At 51.2% G+C, this 22455-nt stretch overlaps 2 protein-coding genes and 1 long non-coding RNA gene across 19 annotated transcripts in view; 1 reads left to right on the top strand and 2 right to left on the bottom strand.

Annotated features, from left to right (window-relative positions):
- Window positions 1-2241: 2241 nt before the first annotated feature.
- Window positions 2242-13547, bottom strand: FOXA3 (forkhead box A3). 6 transcript variants are annotated; one of them, XR_013408673.1, is made up of 3 exons: window positions 13404-13511; window positions 2806-3962; window positions 2242-2517 (listed from the first exon to the last, which is right to left on the bottom strand). XR_013408673.1 is itself a non-coding variant. In XM_077976536.1 (2 exons), exons 1-2 carry the CDS (start codon window positions 13404-13406, stop codon window positions 2979-2981), a joined length of 987 nt encoding a protein of 328 aa, XP_077832662.1. In that variant the 5' UTR covers window positions 13407-13547; the 3' UTR covers window positions 2242-2978.
- The window catches only part of SYMPK (symplekin scaffold protein), a 50202-nt gene continuing 40760 nt past the window's right edge, over window positions 13014-22455 (top strand). For 9 of the 12 annotated variants that reach the window (XR_013409930.1, XR_013409932.1, XR_013409931.1 and 6 more), the window contains exon 1: window positions 13014-13112. Coding sequence is in view for 2 of the 12 variants with exons in the window: in XM_077980436.1 (XP_077836562.1) it covers window positions 22086-22087 (2 nt within the window). In the remaining 10 variants the exon portion in view is untranslated. Of the gene's footprint in view, window positions 13113-20452; window positions 20551-22059; window positions 22088-22455 lie in introns of those variants that run through there. The other 3 variants (XM_077980436.1, XM_077980437.1, XM_077980438.1) reach the window with 3 other exon arrangements.
- On the bottom strand, window positions 14618-17471 carry LOC144337201 (uncharacterized). The gene is made up of 3 exons (XR_013409939.1): window positions 17381-17471; window positions 16692-17058; window positions 14618-15189 (listed from the first exon to the last, which is right to left on the bottom strand). It is a non-coding gene; the product is annotated as an uncharacterized LOC144337201 (long non-coding RNA).

Raw genomic sequence — 22455 nt, 5'->3', positions numbered from 1 at the left:
TCGAGAGGCTGAGGAGGGAGGATTGCTTGAGTCCGGTAAGTCGACACTGCAGTGAGCTGTGATTATGCCACTGCACTCCAGCATGGGTGACAGAGCAAGACCCTGTCTCAAAAAAACAAAAAAAGAAAGAAAGAAAAAAAAGAAAGAAGGAAGAAAGGAAGGAGGAAGGGAGGGAAAGAAAAAGAGGAAAAAAAGGACACTAAGAGACAAGGAGAAAGATGGACCCACAGAAACTGAAAGACACATCACACCAGTGTGCATGCACGCGCGCACACACACACACAGGTGGATTAGAGTCTTTGGTCTTCAAATGACTAAATGGCTGTCTGGCTGACTGAATAAATGAATGAGCAACCAGAGAGCCAGCAACCAGGAAAGGCAGATGACGGATAAGGAAAAGACATAATCAGATCAACCTTGCCCACCCACTCCAGCCCCGCTGAATGACCTTAGCCCGGTCTCATCCCATCTGGGCCTCAGTTTCCATTCTGAAAGGAGAGGTGGGAGGGGCACAGTTTTGTTTCCCGGACAGCCAATCTGAGCAACAGACAGGCTGACTCAGAGTCACAGGAGAGACCTGGGGGACAGACACCCAGATCCCAAACCCAGAGGCTCACAGTGGCTGAAGGAGGATGCAGCTCTTTCCACACACACCCTCCTGCAAGTGACAGACACCAGGCCAGCCTACTCTCCACACATGTTCACATGCAAATGCAACAGTGACAAGTACACAGCAAAGGTGGCCATCAGACACACACAAACACACACGCTTTCTTTTTTTTTTTTTTTTTTTTCCTTTGAGACAGAGTCTTGCTCTGTCGCCCAGGTTGGAGTGCAGCGGTGCAGTCTCGGCTCACTGCAACCTTTAGCTCACTGCAACCTCCAACCTCCGCCTCCCGGGTTCAAGCAATTCTCCTGCCTCAGCCTCCTGAGTAGCTGGGACTACAGGCGTAAGCCACCATGCCCGGCCTAATTATTGTATTTTAGTAGAGTATTTTTAGGTCAACTTCGCCATGTTGGCCAGGCTGGTCTCACAACTCCTGACCTCAAGTGACCCGCCCACCTCAACTTCCCAAAGTGCTGGGGTTACAGGCACAAGCCACCGCACCCAGACTACATGTTTTCTTTTAAGCATGTATACATGGACTCACAGAAATACAGAACACACAAGAACAGCCAGCCCTGCCATATGCATGTTGTCCCACACACGCATTCTCTGAGGCAGTGAGTTAGGCAGAGAGTGACATTCAGACACACACGTAACACGGTGTGAGACCCAGAGGGACCCAGGGATAGGTGTACACAGGGAACTACACACACAACACAATAAAGACATACACAAAAGGCAGGGCACAGTGGCTTACACCTGGAATCCCAGCACTTTGGGAGCCTGAGGTGGGTGGATCACTTGAGGTCAGGAGTTTGAGACCAGCCTGGTCAACATGGTGAAACCATGTCTCTACTAAAAATACAAAAATTAGCCAGGTGTCATGGCGGGCACCTGTAATCCCAGCTGCTTGGGAGGCTGAGGCAAGAGAATCACTTGAACCCAGGAGGCGGAGGTTCCCGTGAGCTGAGATTGTGCTACACACTCCAGCCTGGGCAACAGAGCAAGACCCTGTCTCAAAAAAAAAAAAAAAAAAACAAAACATACACAAGAGTCTGATATCCCCAACCACAAGTAAGCACATAACCAGGGTATGAACAGACACACAAACCCACACAATCAAGGGATACCGACAACAGACAACACTCTGTGGTAGACCATGAGGACCCCAGTAGGCATAGTGCTATCCTATGACACACAGAGCACACACACGCACACACACACGCAGATAAACTCCAACACGTGCACAATCTCCAGTCATTGAATTGACACCTCATCTGTCCTTTTTCCTCCTCCCCAGCTTAGTCAAAGATTATTCGGCCGTTAGGCTTCCAGAGCCTCAGAGGTAGAGGTCTGTGTGTATGTCTGGGAGGTGGGGGTGGGGAGATGGCCTTGGTCACTGCAGAGCCACCTCCCCCTGCTGCTTTGGCCCCACTGCTGCGGGGGCTGCTATCTGTGAGCAAACTGTCCTTGGGGTCAGGGACAACAAAGAGCCAAAGGTCAGGTCGATGCCTCCCCCAACTCCTCCCCCAGAGGCAGCCAGCTCTTGGGGGCAGGAAGCAGAAGGGACAGAGGAGCGCAAATTCAGGTGTTCAAGCCCCACAGGGCCCACTGGCCAAGGAAAAGAGACTCAGTAAGAGGCGGACATGGTGCCTTTAATGATTAAACACAGCCAGTACCCCGCTTCCCGGGCAAGAATCAGACTTCAGTAGAAATTCCCCATACCCTAACCAGCCTTTTCCGGTTTCTCCTGGACCAGAGTTGGGGGAAAGGGTGGGCTTCAGAGAAAACCAAGGAGTATTCTCACCGCCATCCCCTACCCAACCCATGCCAAAGAGAATGGTGACGACATGGCCAACACGGGCCTGCAGCAGCCATCATGGCACATGGTGGCCCACTGACATTGTCACCTACTCAGTATGATGTCCATCAAAGCACCCAATGGGCCACAAAAGGTGTTACACAGAATGGTGGCCAACTTGGCACCTACTGTGCCAAGAAGTACACCAAAAAAGAAGTGAGCACAGCACCTAATGGGGGGCCAAAAAAGATGTCACGGAAATGCTATCACCATCACACCCAAAGGGCCAACCAAGATGGTGGCTATCAAACCATGCAGTGGATCAGCCAATAACATCAATGTAGCAGTCCTCACAGTATCCAGTGGGCCACCAAAATGTATCCATGGTGGTTATCACAGTACCCAATGGATCAACACCATGCCCACTGAGACAGCAGTCGTCACAGTAAGTAATAGACCCACCCAGATGTCAACCAACGGGACAAGCAAAGTGTCACCAGAAGTGATCAGGCCCCAAGAGCTTTGTGGTATGAGCTCCAGCCATACCCACCACCATGTTCCCAGCCCCTGCTAGGATGCATTAAGCAGAGAGCGGGAATAAAGGCCCTGGTAGTAGACTCCAGCCTCCCCACCCTCAGCCCCGTAGCCCCCAAACCCCACGTCCAGTTTGGGAGGTGCTGGTGTCTGTTCTGACATCAGGTTGTTGATGGAGAAAGGGTGGTTGAAGTTGTAGGGCGCATCTAGCTTCAGCTCCCCTGGGAGCTCCAGGCCAGTGAAATAGGGTGTGGAGGAAGGGGGTGAGCCACAGTCCAGAGCCCCCACATCTTCCCCACCCTGGGCCTCAGGCTCAGGGGCCGGAGGTGGGGGCTGGGGCGGGGAGGTGACTGTGGCCACAGGGGTGGTGGTCGAGGCAGCAGACCCTGTCCCGTTCCTAGTGGTGGTAGCAGCTCCACTGCCCCCTTTCTTCACCTTCTCCTCCAGCTTGAAGCGCTTCTGGCGGCGCAGGTAGCAACCGTTCTCAAACATGTTCCCTGAGCTGGGGTGCAGGGCCCAGTAGGAGCCCTTGCCAGGCTTGTCTGGGGAGCGCGCCACCTTGACGAAGCAATCGTTGAAAGACAGCGAGTGGCGAATGGAGTTCTGCCAGCGCTGCTGATTCTCCCGGTAGTAAGGGAAGAGGTCCATGATCCACTGGTAGATTTCACTCAAGGTCAGCATCTTGCCCGGTGCCTGCTGGATGGCCATGGTGATGAGCGAGATGTAGGAATACGGTGGCTTGGCGTGTGCCAGGGGCCGCCGATACCCCTTCGGCATCTCCTTCCCATGCACCAGCCCAGGACCCGGGGCCCCATACCCTGAGCTGCTGCTGCCACCACTGGCACCCAGGCCTGGGAAGGTGGGCCCCAGGGGTGCTGCAGGTGCTGGGGGTGCCAGGGGTCCTGAGGGCAATGGGGAGGCAGGGAGCCCCCCAGGGGGATAGGGAGAGCTTAGAGGGTTCAGGGTCATGTAGGAGTTGAGGGGGGCCATGGTGGGAACTGGGGTCACCGGAGAGTAGACCTAGAGGGAAAGATGAAAGGGGTCAGTGGGGTTCCACTCTGCTGGTCAGCGAAGGATCCCAGGACCCACTGCACATCTGTCTGTCGTCCATCTTGCATCCTCTACAAATCCCTTCCATCATCACCTCTATCTGTAGAATGCGGTCTCTAAAGGTCTCTCCTCACTCCCTAGACATGCCCTTTCTGCTCCCCACTTTCCCACCCACCATGCTCCCATACACTCAAGGTCATCCTTTAAGTGATTCTCCAGGGTTTGGGACACCCAGGGGAGTCTCTGAAACCCTTTGAGGATGTCCACGAAGTCAAAACTATTTTCAAAATAATAGTATTTTTTTTTTTCGAGGCAGAGTCTTGCTGTGTCGCCCAGGCTGGAGTGCAGTGGCACGATCTCGCCTCAATGCAACCTCCGCCTCCTGGGCTCAACTGATTCTCCTGCCTCCGCCTCCAGAGCAGCTGGGATTACAGGTGTGCGCCACCACGCCAGCTTTTTTTATTTTTGTATTTTTAGTAGAGACGGGGTTTCTCCATGTTGGCCAGGCTGGTCTTGAACTCCTGACCTCGTGATCCACCCACCTCGGCATCCCCCAAGTGCTAAGATTACAGGCGTAAGCCACCGTACCCACAATCCTAAGTTATTATTAGCCCTTTTCACTCTCTTTCTCATGAAGTGTACAGTGGAGTTTTCCAGAGGGTGTTGATATTTCAACAGAGAGAATACAGAAGCAGACAGGAGAATCTAGCTGTCTTCCACTGGGCCAAACTTGATTAGCAAAAATGGAAAACAGTGCCACTCTTTTGACTAAATTTTTTGAAATTTGGTTCTTTTAATAGAAATGCTTTTACACTAACAAATGATTGCTATTTTTAAGTGAATTAATACATGATTTTAACATTTCTCAGTTCTAATTTTAAATACAGTAAATGTAGATAGACATAACCCACATCAACAGAAACTGTTTGGGCTCCTCAATAATTTTTTCCCACAGGGTCTCACTCTGTCACTCAGGCTGAAGTGCAGTGGTTCAGTCACAGCTCACTGTAGCCTCAAACTCCGGGGCTCAAGTGATCCTCCTGCCTCAGCCACCTAAGTAGCTGGGATTACAGGCAGGCATCACTACACCCGGATTATTTATTTATTTAGAGACAGAGTCTCACTCTGTTGCCCAGGCTGGAGTGCAGTGGTTCAATCTTGGCTCACTGCAACCTCCACCTCCCAAGTTCAAGCTATTATGTCTCAGCCTCCCAAGTGGCTGGAATTACGGGCATGCACTGCACACCCAGCTAATTTTTTTGTATTTTTAGTAGAGACGGGGATTCACCACATTGCCCAGGCTGTTCTCAAACTTCTGGTCTCAAGTAATCCTCCTGCCTCAGTCTCCCAAAGTAATCCCAGGACTTTGGGAGCTGAGGAGGGTGGATCACTTGAGGTCAGGAGTTCAAGACCAGCCTGGCAACATGGGAAAACCCTGTCTCTATCAAAAATACAAAAATCAGCCAGGCATCGTGGCACACGCCTGTAATCCCAGCTACTCGGGAGGTTGAGGCAGGAGGATTGCTTGAGCCCAGCAGTCTGAGGCTGCAGTGAGCTGAGATGAGATCGCACAATTGCACTCCAGCCAGGGCAACAGAGCAAGACTGCATCTCAAAAACAAAACAAAACAAAACAAAAAACAGGGGTGCAGAGTCCTGAGACCAAAAAATTTAATAACTGCTGGTTTATTAGTTAAATCAGCAGTTCTCAATTTTAGTAATCATAAAGAGTTATTATAGGCCAGGTGCAGTGGCTCACGCCTGTCATCCCACCACTTTGGGAGGCCAAGGCGGGCGGATCAGAAGGTCAGGAGATCGAGACCATCTTGGCTAACACGGTGAAACCCCGTCTCTACTAAAAATACCAAAACAAAATTAGCTGGGCGAGGTGGCGGGCGCCTGTAGTCCCAGCTACTCGGGAGGCTGAGGCAGGAGAATGGCATGAACCCAGGAGGCAGAGCTTGCAGTGAGCTGAGATCACGCCACTGCACTCCAGCCTAGGCGACAGAGTGAGACTCCATCTCAAAAACAAACAAACAAAAAACAGTTATTATAACTGTGATAATCTAACATATATGTGTAGCTCTTTTCAATCTTTTAGCTTATAAAATTACTGTATTTAGGCCAGGCATGGTGGCTCACACCTGTAATCCCAGCACTTGGGGAGGCCGAGGCAGGCGGATCACTTGAGGTCAGGAGTTCGAGACCAGCCAGGCCAACATGGCGAAACCCTGTCTCTACTAAAAATACAAAAAACAGCAGGGTATGGTGGCACGCGCCTATAGTCCCAGCTATTCAGGAGGCTACGGCAGAACTGCTTGAACCTAGGAGGTGGAGGTTGCAGTGAGCCAAGATTGCACCACTGCACTCCAGCCTGGGCGACAGAGCAAGACTCTGTCTCAAAAAAAAAAAATAATAATAAATAAATAAAAATAAAAAATTACTGTATTTATACATAAAAGTGTTTGAATATCACAAATCACTTTTCAACCTAATATTATGTATCTATTTACTATATATCTTCAAATCTAAGACTTCTCTGGAAGCTGCAGCATAACTTGTATTAATACAAACGGGAAAAACAGTTAAAATCATTGGACACCACTGACTGTAAAATGCATCCCATTTTTGGAAATGTTCAAATGGGGGAAAAAGGAGGATCCTAGGTCAATGGAACATGTTAGATATTGCAATGCCTTTCTAAGTAACCCTCTGTATATTCTTTCATTCATTCAACCAATATTTATCAGTTAGCTGCTCCATGCCAGGCGCTGTTCCAGGCACTTCACAAGAATGGTCTCCTTGAATCTTGACAACCGTACTATGGGAGGAGGTGTTATGATGATGCCCATTTTACAGCTGAGCTAGCTGAGGCCCAGAGAGGTTGTTGGGGTCACACAGCAAGAATGGGGGCAGAACTGGGATTCTGCAACCAGGCAGTCTGGCTCCAGACCTGTTCCAGGTCACGCTATAAACGCAGTGACTAGGCGAGGTGCGGTGGCTCACGCCTGTAATTCCAGCACTTTGGGAGGCTGAGGTGGGAGGATTGCTTGAGGTCGGGAGTTCAAGACCAGCCTGACCAACAGGGAGAAACCCCATCTCTACTAAAAATACAAAATTAGCCGGACGTGGTGGCACATGCCTGCAATCCAAGCTACTAGGGAGGCTGAGGCAAGATAATTGCTTGAACACAGGAGGCAGAGGTTGTGGTGAGCCGAGATCGCGCCACTGCACTCCAGCCTGGGCAACAGAGCAAGACTCCATCTCAAAAAATAATAATCATAAAATAAAATAAAAGCAGGGACTAAGACAGAAATGCCTGCCCTCGTGGTGCTAACAGTCTAGCAGGAACACAACAGTGAACAGAATACGCCAGGAAAACATAGGCATGCTAGAAGGTTGTTTCTTGCTTTGTATCTACCTATCCCTTCTCAACCACTATCTCCCATCCTCTCTGCCCCATCCTCTATCTGGACCTTTCCCCACTGCCTCCTCTGAGGCCTGGGGTCTCATGGCACTGCGCGGGTTGGGGGAATGCTGCTATATGTAGCACTGGCTAGAGCCACCAAATGTGAGTTAACTGGATACTGCCTAGTCTCCTGCCACTGTAAGCTTTTTTTTCTTTTTTTGTGAGACAGAGTCTCACTCCATTGCCTAGGCTGGAGTGCTGTGGTGCCATCTCAGCTCACTGCAACCTCTGCCTCCCAGGTTCAAGCGATTCTCCTGCCTCAGCCTCCTGAGTAGCTGGGATTACAGGCAGGCACCACAACACTCGGCTAATTTTTGTATTTTTAATAAAGACAGGGTTTCACCATGTTGGTCAGGCTAGTCTCGAATTCCTGACCTCAGGTGATCCTCCCGCCTCGGCCTCCCAAAGTGTTGAGATTACAGCCATGAGCCACCATGTCTGGCCCTACCACTGTCAGCTTCCGCAGGTCACAAGGTCGGGGGAGAAACGAGTCTTGCCAGGGTGGCTTAGGGAATCAGGGAGAGAGGGCAACCAACTCAACCCTAAGTCTAAGTTCCAGTGGAGAAATCCTCCACTCTTTCCTTTTCATGTCTCTCCAAGGAGCTCTTTCATCACGTCTCTTTGAATCTCTGTTGGCTATTTTTGCCTTTGTGTTACCTGTCTCAGTACCAGTACCCACATTCCCCTCTCCCATCTCCCTCCCCACCCGGCATTGTTTTCCCTTCTGTCTCCTCCCTAACCTCTTTTGCTCTTCCTCCCTACCCCCCACCCCTCCCGAGTCCTCTCCCATCTTTCTTTCCCCTCCATCTTGGCGCCTGTCTCTCTCTCCAGCCTTCCATCTCTTTCTCCCTTCCCTGGCACTCTCTCTCACTACCCGACTCTACCCCACTCCCATCCCACCCCCAACTCCCACCTGTCTTCCTCCTTCAGCCCATCTTCTTGTCTTTTTTTTTTTTTTGAGATAGAGTCTCACTCTGTCACCCAGGCTGGAGCGCAGTGACTCTATCTTGGCTCACTGCAACCTCTGCCTCCAGGGTTCAAGCGATTCTCCTGTCTCAATCTCCCAAGTAACTGGGATTATAGGCATGCGCCACCACGCCCAGCTAATTTTTGTATTTTTAGTAGAGACGGTGTTTCACCATGTTGGCCAGGCTGGTCTTGAACTCCTGACCTCAAGTGATCCACCCTCTTCGGCCTCCCAAAGTGCTGGGATTACAGTCATGAGCCACTGTGCCCAGCCACCATCTTCCTATCAATCTATCTATCCATCCGTCTATCCAAGCATTTATCTATCTATCTATCTATCTATCTATCTATCTATCTATCTCCCTCCCTTCCTCCCTCCCTTCAATGAATCCACTCCTCCTCACCCCAAGTCTCACAGTAAAATTGCAGCCACAGTTACTCCCTTCCCCCATGCAATCTCTCCCCCTGGTTGGTGGCTTCAGGTCCCCTCCCCAGAAAAAGAAAAGAGATGAGGTGAGAAGGTTATGGATTAGAGGGGTCCACAGAGTTTCCAAATCCTCCTGTACCCCCATCCCCCATTTCTCCAACCCAGTCAGGCTCTCTGGTATTGCACAGTAAGACAGATAGGGACCCCAGGGCCCTCCTTCCTGGCTCCCCACCCACCCGGAAGTCCTCCTTAAGGTCCGACCTCAAGCACTCCAGCTGCTCTAATCCACCCTAGGCTTTCCCACGCCCCGGGGCTGGGATGAACCCCTGGTGTCCGGGTCTGAACCGGATCTCCCCTGCCAGGGTGGGGCTGAGATTGGGGGAAGCCCTTGGGGGACCTGCACCCCCACACCAGGAGACTGGAATTTCTCCTCTTTCATTTCCTTATTGTCTCTGGAGAAGGGTGTGACAGGGAGCAGAGGAAGGCAGTGTGAAGCCAGAAGCCAAGTTTCTAGTCCCAGACAACCCAGGACCCCAGTGTTCTGCGTGCGGGGCTTCAGAGTTACTACCTCTAAAACAGGGGTGCAGCTAGACCAGCTAATCTGCAAGAACCTGAGACCAACAGGGATATCCCGGGATGGTAACTTTCCAAGTTCCTTCCAGACAGCAAGCTGAGTCACCCCAGCGGGAGGGTGCAACAAGTGGTTTGGGGACCCTCTCAGCTCTCAGTTGCTGGCTGAGTGTAGATATTTCTCTCCCCATTGTTCTGACCCAAGGGGAAGAGGTGGGCTCATTTGATGGGAAGGCTCAGGAGAGCCTCAGACAGTATCACCTAACCATTTCCATTCCTCTAAATATTGCCTCTTCCAAAATATTCCCCAAAATGCTGATTACCTCCAGACTGTACCTCTACTACTATTATTATTATTTTTTGAGATAGGGTCTCATTCTGTCACCCAGGCTGGAGTGCTGTGATACGATCACAGCTCCCGGCAGCTCGAACTCCCAGCCTCAAGTGATCCTCCCACCTCAGCCTCCCAACCAAGTAGCTTAGACTACAGGCATGCCTGAGTAATTAAAAAAAATTTTTTTTTTGTAAAGACAGGGTCTCCCTATGTTTCCCAGGCTGGCCTGGAACTCCTGGGCTCAAGACAGCCTCCCACTTTGACCTCCCAAAGTGCTGGGATTACAAGTGTGAGCCACTGTGCCAGCTATCCTTCAATTTCTGACACAATTTCCATACAAATTGTCCTCTAAACTTGGATCTATTCAGACTGTGCCCCAAATATCAATTCCTCCTGCCTAGACCCCCATCATTTACTTAAGATGTGCCCCCAAAACAACTGTAGTTGGTTTGTACAATTGGTCTATAGTCGGTTCCCTTAAATCAGGTCCGCAGACTGAGTTCTCCAGAGGCCCAGCTGGGATCACCCCCGCTGCCTGGAACCCTCCATTTCCCACCTGGGTCTCTGCCTTCCCCATCTCACAACTGATACCTCCAGTCACCCTGCCTCCACCTCTCAACACTCCCAATCCCTTCCCCAGTTGGCCCTGCCTCACCCCACGTGCACCTCACACCTCCCCAAACCCAGGACTGGCCCCTCCCAGGCACCCTGCCAAGCCCTGAAGGCCTGGGGATCCAGGAGTCCCACCCTACAGTTTCAAGCCCCAGACTCAAGACTCAGGCACGCTGGGGGCCCCACAGCCACCAGATCTTGACTCCTTGGAGAACCCAGCCATTCCTGCCCCACACTCCATCTCAAGTCCACAGTCCCCTTCCAGGTTAGAAGTCCAAGTGTCCAGACCCCCATAATTCTCAGACCAAGACCCCAACCCCCAGCCCCCACACCCTCACAACGTTGATTATAGAGTGAGGTAGCTAAGGTGCAGGGGTCGTTGCAGCACGAGGAATGGGGGTCAGACTTGAGGAAGGACTTTCTGTCTGTCCGGGTGAGGGAATGAAGACTATGCCCCCATCCCCTACTCCAGGGAAGCCTTGTTTGAGGTGAGACTGGATGGGAATTTTAGCAATAGCTGGAGGTTGCTGGTTTGCGGGGGAGCAGGGGAAGGTGCACAATCTAAAACTCTCCATCTTCCGATTTGGGGAGTCCCTGCTGAGGGTCATGGGTAGGGATTGTGGGGGGATGGAGAAGATCGGCCCCTCTCCTGCCAATGTGAATGGCCACATCTTCTGCTCTCAGATGCCCAACCCTAAGCCACCTGTTGTTTCACCCCCCAAAACGAAGCCTCATCTCTGAGCACCCCCATCTCTTACCCCTGAGCACCAATCCCTATTTCTGACCCTACCTTAGATCACCAGCTGATCCTTACCCCGAACCCCAGTTCTTTAACACTGTGTGCTGGCCCTGAGCTCCCACCTCAGTCTTCCCTTAATGGTGACTCCTCCTCCATCTTTTAGTCTTTCTTTCCCTCCAACTTTGAACCTCACATCCTGAAACCCCCCAGTCTGTCCCCTACCATGGAACTCTAATTCCTATCTTTGGTTTGTTCATATAAATCCCTTGCTTTTTGGGGCCCCAACACCTGGCTCCCACGTTTAAGGTGTGACCCGACCCTTGGCTAAATTCTCCTGACTTCCATTTTCAAGCCCCGGCCGCGGCGAGGCTGCCCAAACAGCGCTCCCATCCATGCCTCGTCCCGGGTCCCTGACTTCCACACCTGGTCTCCGTGTTCCCAGTTCCTCGGCTGCCCAACTAGACGCCTTTGCCCCCATTTGAACCCACAACCAGTCCGTGCTCCATGTGAGCCTACACCCCGATACCTGCCCCCCACTTCCCGCTCCGCCATCCCCGAGGACACACCTCGCCCGCCTCCGGGTAGTAGCTCCACTCGGCCAGGTCATGGGCCTCCATCTTCACCGAGCCCAGCATCCCCCGGGCTTGTGCCCCCACCCGCCCCCGCTCCGGCCCCGGGGGAACGGAGCGCTCTGGATCTCTCCGCGGGCACGGCCCGAGCTCCCACCGGCGCCCGCCCGTCCGACCGCCCGGGGTACGGCTGTCCCGAGCGCCGCGGGAGGCGGCCACGCTTTATAGCCGGGACACCCCCGCCCTCGCCCGCCCCGGGCTCCCCTCCCGCCTCCCCGAAGGCGGCGCGCTCGGACTGGGGCGCCCCCTGCGGGATCGCCAGGAGACAGACCTCAGGCGCCGGGGACCTAAGCCCCGGGACGCGACAGCTGGGGGTGATTCAGGAGTGAGGGAGCAGGCGGCAGAGACGCTGCAGATACCAAGGGCCCCGAGGGCAGAACTCTGGAGCCTTTCTACCTCAGGGGGTTTCATCATCTCGACATGAGAGGACGAAGAGCCAGAGCCCTGCATGACCGTCGCGGAAGAAAGGGGAATCAGAGCGCCAGGGCCACTATGTGACTATAAGGACCCTTAAGAGGTCTCCGAAATCACATCCCCATTCGACAGACAGGAAGACTGAGACTTCCGACGGCTAGAAATGCTTCAGACTTGACCGGGCGCGGTGGCTCACGCCTGTAATTCCAGCACTGTGGGACGCCGAGGCGGGCGGGCGAATCACTTGAGGTCAGGAGTTTGAGACCAGCCTGGCCAACAGGGTGAAACCCCATCTCTTACAAAAACTAGCTAGGCGTGATGGTGCGTGCCTGTAATCCCAGCTATTCGGGAGGCTGAGGCAGGAGAATCGTTTGAACCTGTGAAGCGGTTGTTGCAGTGAGCCGAGATCGGGCCGCTGCGGTCCAGCCTGGGCGAGAGAGCGAGACTCCGTCTCCAAAAGAAAATAAAAAGAAATGCTTCAGACTGTTGAAAGAGTTAAGAACAAAGGTGGAGAGGATCGGGGCCTCACCGCAGACCCCATTAGGGCAACAGACCACCTCCCCTCAAAGACCCAGGAGCTTCGCTGCCCGAACTCCCCACTCTCCAAGACCAGCCAGCCGTCCAGGGACTCAGCACTACTGAGAACTCCATTTCCCAGAATGCTCTAGTTCCCTAGCCTCACTGTGCCGCCGAGGGGACTACATTTCCCAGAAGGCCTAGCGCCCCAAGCCGGAAATGAAGGGGCCGCTCGCCGTAGTAAGGAGGCGGGCAGAAGGCCGCTCTCACGGGACGAGGCATGGGCGGGGTCGGACTGTGCTCTGGACTCCATTTCCCGGCGGCCCTGGGTGTGGGGCGCGTGCGCACAGTTCCCGGCGACGAACGGAAGATGGCGGCGGCGGTGGCGGAGTCTAGGAAGAGGCGCTGCTGAGGGGGCGCGAGGGGAACGGAGGCCAGAGCCGCGGTGAGCGGGAGGCGGCGTTTGGGCGCGGAGACGAAGGGAGGAGGCGCCTAAAGAAGCAGGGGCGCGGGCGGGGAGGGGGTCGCCGTGGGGAGAGGGGAAGAGTGGCTTTCGCGACCCATGTTTCTTTCCCTGCTCGGGACCCTTCCTTGGCTCCCTAGTGCCCTCGAGGCAAAGTTCCAACGTGGCCCTCCCGGTGCGTCCGCCCCGCAGACCTCGCCTGCTTCGACTCGGCCTCTTTGCTTCTTCCCCACCTCTCGCAGCCGCCCTGGCCTTTCGGTTCCTTAAACTTGCCATGCGCTTTCCCGCGTCGGGGATTTTGCACAGGTTGTCCGCTCTGCCCGCAACATCCTTTTACCCATTCGGCCTGGCCAACTCCCATTCATCTTTCGAGTCTCGGCACCAACGTCACTTCCTCTGCGAAGCCCTCCTTGCCTACCCTCCATCCCGAAATCCGCCTGTTAAATGCTCTTGTCCATCTCTGTTCCTTCATGTCACGTGTGTTCTAATTTGTTATCAGACTCTTACCTGTGTGCTGTTTTATGATGTCTGTGACCGTGTGTTTCATGAAGGTAGGGACTAGGTTTGTCTCTGTGGCCACTGTGTTCCCAGCACAGCGCCAGTCACGCCGGAGACGCCCAGCTAATGTTGGTTGAAGGAATAAAAGATACTCCTAGAGCCAGTCTGGGGAAACAGGGTAGTCGTCAGATTCCCGGGTAGCAGTGGGGCAGGGTACCACTTCTTAATGAGTACATCGAGAGGAAAGAGGAACCAGTGATACTGTTCATCACAGCAAAAGGCTACACGCATCCCAAATGTTCTTAAATAAGAAGATTGGCTGAAAGAAACTGTAATACATCCACATAAGAAAATACTATGCAACTCTAAAAAGGAATGAGGTAGATAAAAGGAAATGATGAAAATCTCTATACACTGATATAGTGGTCGCCAACATATATTAAGGGAAAACAAGTGGAGGTTAGTGTTTATTGTGTGTGCTTTTTTTGTTTTGTTTTGAGACGGGGTCTCACTCTGTCGCTCAAGCTGGCACGATCTCAGTTCACTGCAGCCTCCACCTCCCTAGTTCAAGTGATTCTCCTGCCTCAGCCTCCCGAGTAGCTGGTATTACAAACGTGCCCCACCACACCCAGGTAATTTTTATATTTTTAGTAGAGACGGGGTTTCACTGTGTTGGCCAGTCTGGTCTTGAACTCCTGACCTCAAGTGATCTCAGCTCACTGCAACCTCTGCCTTCCAGGTTCAAGCAATTCTCCTGCCTCAGCCTCCTGAGTAGCTGGGATTACAGACGCATACCGCTACCCCCGGCTAATTTTTGTATTTTTAGTAAAGATGGGGTTTCACCATGTTGGTCAGGCTGGTCTTGAGCTCCTGACCTCGTGATCCACCTGCCTCGGCCTCCCAAAGTGCTGGGATTACAAGCGTAAGTCACTGCTCCCGGCCCTATGTCTGCTCTTTTTGTAAAAGAAAGGGAAATATGTATATATGGGTTTTTTATTTTCCTTTTTTTGCATAAAATCTAGCTCCTGCAGGAGAATTTTATATATGTGTTTAAAAAAAAAAATCATAAACCAAAAATCAGTAAGAACGAAACAGTAAAATATTTTGGTTGATCTGGATGTATTATCATCATGAAAAAAGTGGAAATGTTTATTATGGGGTTTTGTTTTTGTTTTTTGAGGCAGAGTCCCACTCTGTGGCCCAGGCTGGAGTACAGTGGGGTTGCGATTACAGGCGTGAGCCACCATGCCCAGCCTGTTTTTTATGTTTTGACTGGGGATGGCATACTGCCTGTTGTTTGGTGGCCAGGATCCTTGGCTTACGTAAACAGACCTGGGGGTGAAAAACAATTCCTTTCAGATAAACAGTACTGTAGCATAGTGGTAAGGAAGATATGCAGCCTTGCTGCTGGCTCTGCCTCTTACAAGCTGTGTGCCTTTGATCAGGTCACTTTACTTCCTTGGTCTTCAGTTTCCTCATCTGTAACATGAAGATTAAAAATCGTAACTCCCAGCCTGGGCGACATGGCAAAACCCTTCTCTACAGAAAGTACAAAAATTACCTGGGCATTCGCCTGTAGTCTCAGCTACTTGGGAAAGTGAGGTAGGAGGATCGTCTGAGCCTGGGAGGCAGAGATTGCGGTGAGCTGAGATTGCGGCACTGCACTCCAGCCTGGGCAACAGAGCGATACCCTGTCTCAAAAACCAAAAACATAAGCCGGGCGCGGTGGCTCAAGCCTGTAATCCCAGCACTTTGGGAGGCTGAGATGGGCGGATCACAAGGTCAGGAGATCGAGACCATCCTAGCTAACACGGTGAAACCCCGTCTCTACTAAAAAATACAAAAAAACTAGCCGGGCGAGGTGGCGGGCGCCTGTGGTCCCAGCTACTCCGGAGGCTGAGGCAGGAGAATGGCGTAAACCCGGGAGGCGGAGCCTGCAGTGAGCTGAGATCCGGCCACTGCACTCCAGCCTGGGCGACAGAGCCAGACTCAGTCTCAAAAAAAAAAAAAAAAAAAAAAACCAAAAACATAAACCTAACTCATGTATATTAATTCTAATATATACATATTAATTTATTTAAACCTTGGTGTCTGAGGTTTAAATGAGTTAATATGTATATATTAGAATTGTGCTCAGCACATGTTAAGTGTTCTCTCTCTCTCTCTCTCTCTCTCTATATATATATATATATATATTTTTTTTTTTTTAATTTGAGATGGAGTTTCACTCTTGTTGCCCAGGCTGGAGTGCAATGATGTGACCTCGGCTCACTGTAACCTCCACCTCCCAGGTTCAAGCGATTCTTCTGCCTCAGCCTCTTGCGTAGCTAGGATTACATGTGCCCGCCACCATGCCTGGTTAATTTTTTTGTATTTTTAGTAGAGATGGGGTTTCACCATGTTGGCCAGGCTGATCTCGAACTGCTGATCTTGGGTGATCCACCCGCCTTGGCCTCCCAAAGTGCTGGGATTACAGGCTTGAGCCTCCGTGGCCGGCTGTGTTCAATATATATTAACTGATTATTTTTCTTTTCTTTTCTTTTTTTTTTTTGAGACGGAGTCTTTGCTCTGTCACCCAGGCTGGAGTGCAGTGCCCCATCTCGGCTCACTGCAAGCTCCGCCTCCTGGGTTCACACCATTCTCCTGCCTCAGCCTCCCGAGTAGCTGGGACTATAGGGGCCCGCCACCACGCCCGGCTAATTTTTTTTTGTTTGTTTGTTTGTTTGTTTGTTTTTTGAGACGGAGTCTCGCTCTGTCGCCAAGGCTGGAGTGCAGTGGCCGGATCTCGGCTCACTGCAAGCTCTGCCTCCCGGGTTCCCGCCATTCTCCTGCCTCAGCCTCCCGAGTAGCTGGGACTACAGGCGCCCGCCACCTCGCCCGGCTAGTTTTTTGTATTTTTTAGTAGAGACGGGGTTTCACCGTGTTAGCTAGGATGGTCTTGATCTCCTGACCTTGTGATCCGCCCGTCTCGGCCTCCCAAAGTGGTGGGATTACAGGCGTGAGCCACCGCACCTGGCCTTTTCTTTTTTTGGAAAGAGGTTCATCAGATCTATGCTCTGTTGCCCAGGCTGGAGTACGGTGGCCCAGTCATACTTCAGTACAACCAGGTTCAAACAGTCTTTCCACCTTAGCCTCCAGAGTAGCTGGGACTAAAGGTTCATGGCAATATGCCTGGCCAATTTTTTTTTTGTTTTTTGAGATGGAGTCTTTCTGTGTCTCCTAGGCTGAAGTGCACTGGCATGATCTTGATGCCCAGCTAATTGTGCATGTGTCTAGAGATGGGGTCTCACTGCATTGCCCAGGCTGGTTTCAAACTCCTGGCCTCAAGTAATCCTCCTGCTTCAGCCTCCCAAAATGTTGCGATTATAGGTATGAACCACTGCACCTGGCCTTCTTTTTTAGTTTTTAGGCCTAGTCTAGTCCTGAATTCCTGGCCTCAAGCCATCCTCCCACCTAGACCTACCAAAATGCTGGGTTTACAACTGTGAGCCCCTATACCCATCCTATTTTTCTTTTCTTTACTTTTTTTTTTTTTTTTTGAGACAGAGTCTTGCTCTGTCATGCAGGCTGGAGTGCAGTGGTGCAATCTCGGCTCGGCTCGCTGCAACCTCTGCCTCCCTGGTTCAGGTAATTCTCGTGCCTCAGCCTCCCAAGTAGCTGGGATTACAGGCATGCATCACCATGCCCAACTAATTTTTTTGTATTTTTAGTATACACTGGGTTTTGCCATGTTGGCCAGGCTGGTCTTGAACTCCTGACCTCAACTGAGCTGCTCACTTTGGCCCCCTAAAGTGCTGGGATTACAGGAGTGAGCCACCACATCATGCCTTTAAAAAAAAAAAAGACTTGTTAAGTGCAGTAGTGAGAAAGGGGGAAAGAGTAGAACAAGTATAGCTATTATTTTTCGAGGATTCAAGAGTGAAAGGGCAGGAATACTGAACCCAGTGATTGGGGAGGCTGTTTGGCAGGAGTGTTCATTCATTCAGCAGATGTTTATTGAGCACCTGCTAGGTGCCAAGCACTCTTCCATGCTGGGAATATAAAAAGTGAAGAAACAAAGTCACTGTTCTAGGCTGGGGGGCGATGGCTCAGACCTGTTAATCCCAAGCACTTTGGGAGGCCAAGGAGGGTGGATTGCTTGAGCACAGGAGTTCAAGACCAGCCTGGGCAACATGGCGAAACTCCGTCTCTACCAAAAAATGATTTCAAATAAATAAATCACTGTCCTCGTGGAACTTATAAATATGTAGTGTGCGATGATAAATGCTGTGGAGAAAAAGCAACACAGATGGAGATCGAGAGGGAGTTGAAATTTGAAATACGGTCATCGGGGAAGGCCTTACTGCAGAGACATGTGAGTGGAGTCCTGAAGGAAATGAAGAGGGAAGGAGTTGTGCTGAGATCTAGGAGGAGGAATATTCCAGGCAGAAGGAAGAGAGGCACAGAGTCTTCAAGGAAGGGGCATGTTGGGCATGTTCACGGGACAGCAAGGAGGCCAGAGTGGGTGGAGCAGAGAGCTCGGGGAGAGGCAGTCAGAGGAAGAACAGGCCAGATGCCATAAGGTCTTGTAGACCTTCGTGGGGACATTGGCCCTGACTCTTTGCAAGATAGTGGGTGACAGGCAGCAGGGAAACTAAGGAGGAGGCTGTTGGCTCGTCATTCATTCAGCGGACACCTATCATGTGATACTACTGTGACTAGCTATTGTGTAGTTCCTTTTAAAAAATGTATCATTGGCCGGCGCGGTGGCTCAAGCCTGTAATCCCAGCACTTTGGGAGGCCGAGATGGGCGGATCACGAGGTCAGGAGATTGAGACCATCCTGACTAACGCGCCGCGTCTCTACTAAAAATACAAAAATTAGCCGGGCCCGGTGGCAGGCGCCTGTAGTCCCAGCGACAGGGGAGGCTGAGGCAGGAGAATGGCGTGAACCCGGGAGGCGGAGCTTGCAGTGAGTGGAGTTCGCGACACCGCACTCCAGCCTGGGAGACAGAGCGAGACCCATCTTGGCTAACACAGTGAAACCCCGTCTCTACTAAAAAATACAAAAAACTAGCCGGGCAAGGTGGCGGGCGCCTGTAGTCCCAGCTACTCAGGAGGCTGAGGCAGGAGAATGGCGCAAACCCGGGAGGCGGAGCTTGCAGTGAGCTGAGATCCGGCCACTGCACTCCAGCCCGGGCAACAGCGCGAGACTCCGTCTCAAAAAAAAAAAAAAAAGGCCGGGCGCGGTGGCTCAAGCCTGTAATCCCAGCACTTTGGGAGGCCGAGACGGGCGGATCACAAGGTCAGGAGATCGAGACCATCCTGGCTAACACGGCGAAACCCCGTCTCTACTAAAAACACAAAAAATTAGCCGGGCGAGGTGGCGGCGCCTGTGGTCCCAGCTACTCGGGAGGCTGAGGCAGGAGAATGGCGTGAACCCGGGAGGCGGAGCTTGCAGTGAGCTGAGATCTGGCCACTGCACTCCAGCCTTGGCGACAGAGCGAGACTCCGTCTCAAAAAAAAAAAAAGTATCATTGGCCTGGCGCAGTGGCTCAAGCCTGTAACCCCAGCACTTTGGGAGGCCGAGACGGGTGGATCACGAAGTCAGGAGATCGAGACCATCCTGGCTAACACAGTGAAACCGCATCTCTCCAAAAAAAAAAAAAATACAAAAAACTAGCCGGGCGAGGTGGTGGGTGCCTGTAGTCCCAGCCACACGAGAGGCTGAGGCAGGAGAATGGCGTGAACCCGGGAGGCAGAGCTTGCAGTGAGTGGAGATCACGCCACCGCACTCCAGCCGGGGAGACAGAGTGAGACTCCGTCTCAAAAAAAAAAAAAAAAAATGTATCATTGGCCTGGCGCGGTGGCTCAAGCTTGTAACCCCAGCACTTTGGGAGGCCAAGACTGGCGGATCATGAAGTCAGGAGATCGAGACCATCCTGGCTAACACGGTGAAACCGCATCTCTACTAAAAAAAAAATACAAAAAACTGGCCGGGCGAGGTGGTGGGTGCCTGTAGTCCCAGCTACTCGGGAGGCTGAGGCAGGAGAATGGCCTAAACCCCGGGGGGCGGAGCTTGCAGTGAGCTGAGATCCCGCCACTGCACTCCAGTCTGGGCGACAGAGCGAGACTCTTGTCTCAAAAAAAAAAAAAAATGTATCATTTTCAGCCAGAGGCAGTGGCTCACACCTTTAATCCCCGCACTTTGGGAGGCCGAGGTGGGCGGATCACCTGAGATTGGGAGCTCTAGACCAGTCTGACCAACATGAGAAAACCTCGTCTCTACTAAAAATACAAAAATTAGCCAGATGTGGTGGCGCATACCTGTAATCCCAGCTACTTGGGAGGCTGAGGCAGGAGAACTGCTTGAACCTGGGAGATGGAGGTTGTGGTGAGCTGAGATCGTGCCATTGTACTCCAGCCTGGGCAACAAGAGCGAAATTCCATCTCAAAAAAAAAAAAATAGGATCATTTTTCACCCTTCTCAGATTATTGTTTTTTGGCATGTTTGTTTGTTTGTTGTGTGTTTTTTTTTTTTTTTTTTTTTGAGACAGAGTCTCGCTCTGTTCCCCAGGCTTGTGTGCAGTGGTATAATCTCAGCTCACTGCAAGCTCCGCTTCCTGGGTTCATGCCATTGTCCTGCCTCAGACGCCCGCCACCACACCTGGCTAATTTTTTTGTATTTTTAATAGAGACGGGGTTTCACCATGTTAGCCAGGATGGTCTCAATCTCCTGACCTCAGCGATCCAACCGCCTTGCCCTCCCAAATGCGGGATTACAGTTGTGAGCCACCGCGCCCGGCCTTGTTTTGTTTTTGAGACAGTCTCGCTCTCTTGCCCAAGCTGGAGTGCGGCGGCGTGATTTCAGCTCACTATCTCTGCCTCCCAGGTTCAAGTGATTCTCCTGCCTCAGCCTCCAAAATAGGTGGGATTATAGGTATGTGCCACCACGCCTGACTAATTTTTGTATTTTTAGTAGGGACGGTGTTTCTTCATGTTGGCCAGTCTGGTCTCGAACTCCTGGCCTCAGGTGTTCTGCCTGCCTCGGCCTCCCAAAGTGCTGGAATTACAGGTGTGAGCCACGGCACCTGGCCTGTTTGTTTTTGAGACAGAGTGTAGCTCTGTCCACAGGCTGGAATGCAGTGGTAGGGATCACAGCTCACTGCAGCCTCCACCTCCTGAGCTCAATTGATCCTCCCATCTTAGCCTCCCAAAGTCCTAGGATTAAAGGTGTGAGCTGGCCAAATTATTATTAATTATCGTAATTGTTATTAACAGTTTATGCAATAACCTTCAGATCTTTTGCAATGTACATAAAAATGATAGTATACTTAGCCAATGTTTACTATGTATACTAACTCATTTAATCCTCAAAATAGTCTTGGGAGGTAAGCCCTGTTACTATCCCTGTTTTCTAGAAGAGGAAACTGAGAGCCAGAGAAGTTCAATGTCTTGCCTCAGGTCATTCTGTGTATGCATAAACACATACTTGACAAAAATGACTTGAACTACATGTATTGTCCTCTGATGCAACAGGCTGTCAGGGACATCTTTTCATGATAATATATTAATATATTGAGATTCACCTTTTTTTTTTTTTTTTGTGATGTAGTCTGTCTCTCTGGCCCAGACTGGAGGAGTGCAGTGGCACGATCTCAGCTCACTGCACCCCTCCGCCTCCTGGGTTCAAGCTATTCTTCTGCCTCAGCCTCCCAAATAGCTGGGATTACAGGCACAGCTAATTGTTGTGTTTTTACTAGAGATGGGGTTTCACCATGTTGGCCAGGTTGATCTCAAACTCCTGACCTCAGACGATCTGCCAGTTTCGGCCTCCCAAAGTGCTGGGACTACAGGCATGAGCCAGGGCGCTCAGCCTCACCAATTTTTTTTTACCCTGTTTCCTCTGCTGGTTTTTGGTTTATCCTTTCAGATTTTTTTTCTTTTTTAACATATATATTTTTTTGGCTTTTTTTTTTTTTTTTTTTTTTTTTTTGAGACAAGGTCTCACTGTGCAGTGACCCGATTTTGGCTTACTACAGCCTCTGCCTTCACCTCCCTGAGTAGCTGGGACTACCAGGCGCGCCACCATGCCCAGCTAATTTTTGTATTTTCTGGAGAGACAGGGTTACACCATGTTGCCCAGGCTGCTCTCCAACTCCTAGGCTCAAGCGATCTGCCTGCCTCAGCCTCCCAAAGTGCTGGGATTACGGGCATGAGCCACTGCACCTGGCCACATTTTTCTTTTTTTTTGTAAAACAGAAACATATAGTCAACACTGTCTTCAGCTTTGCTTGTTTTCATTTAATATATGCAGTCTCTATCAGTGTCTAGAGACTGTTCTCATTTTTTTTGTTTTTTTCCTTCCTTTCTTGTTACAGTTTCATAGTCTGTTTTTTTCCTTGTAATACAAATTTATATTTATATATTTTCTTTTTCACTTTTTTTCACAGGTGTTGGAGTCCCGTGGTCTTTCATTATGTATGTGTATAACCGTGTTTTTCAGCCAGTCTCCCTGTTTGAGGACATTGGGATTGCTTCTCGTCTTTTGCTATTATTTTTTTATTTTTTATATTTTTTTGAGACGGAGTCTCGCTCTGTCCCCCAGGCTGGAGTGCGGTGGCGTGATCTCAGCTCACTGCAAGCTCCATCTCCTGGGTTCCCGCCATTCTCCTGCCTCAGCCTCCCGAGTAGCTGGGACTACGGGCGCCCACCACCACGCCCGGCTAGTATTTTTGTATTTTTTAGTAGAGACGGGGTTTCACCGTGTTAGCCAGGATGGTCTCGATCTCCTGACCCGTGATCCACCTGTCTCGGCCTCCCAAAGTGCTGGGATTACAGGCTTGAGC

This window comes from Macaca mulatta, chromosome 19 (genome assembly GCF_049350105.2).
Source record: "Macaca mulatta isolate MMU2019108-1 chromosome 19, T2T-MMU8v2.0, whole genome shotgun sequence".
NCBI classification, from domain to species: Eukaryota; Metazoa; Chordata; class Mammalia; order Primates; family Cercopithecidae; genus Macaca; species Macaca mulatta.
This window is presented reverse-complemented; position numbering and strand designations above follow the sequence as displayed.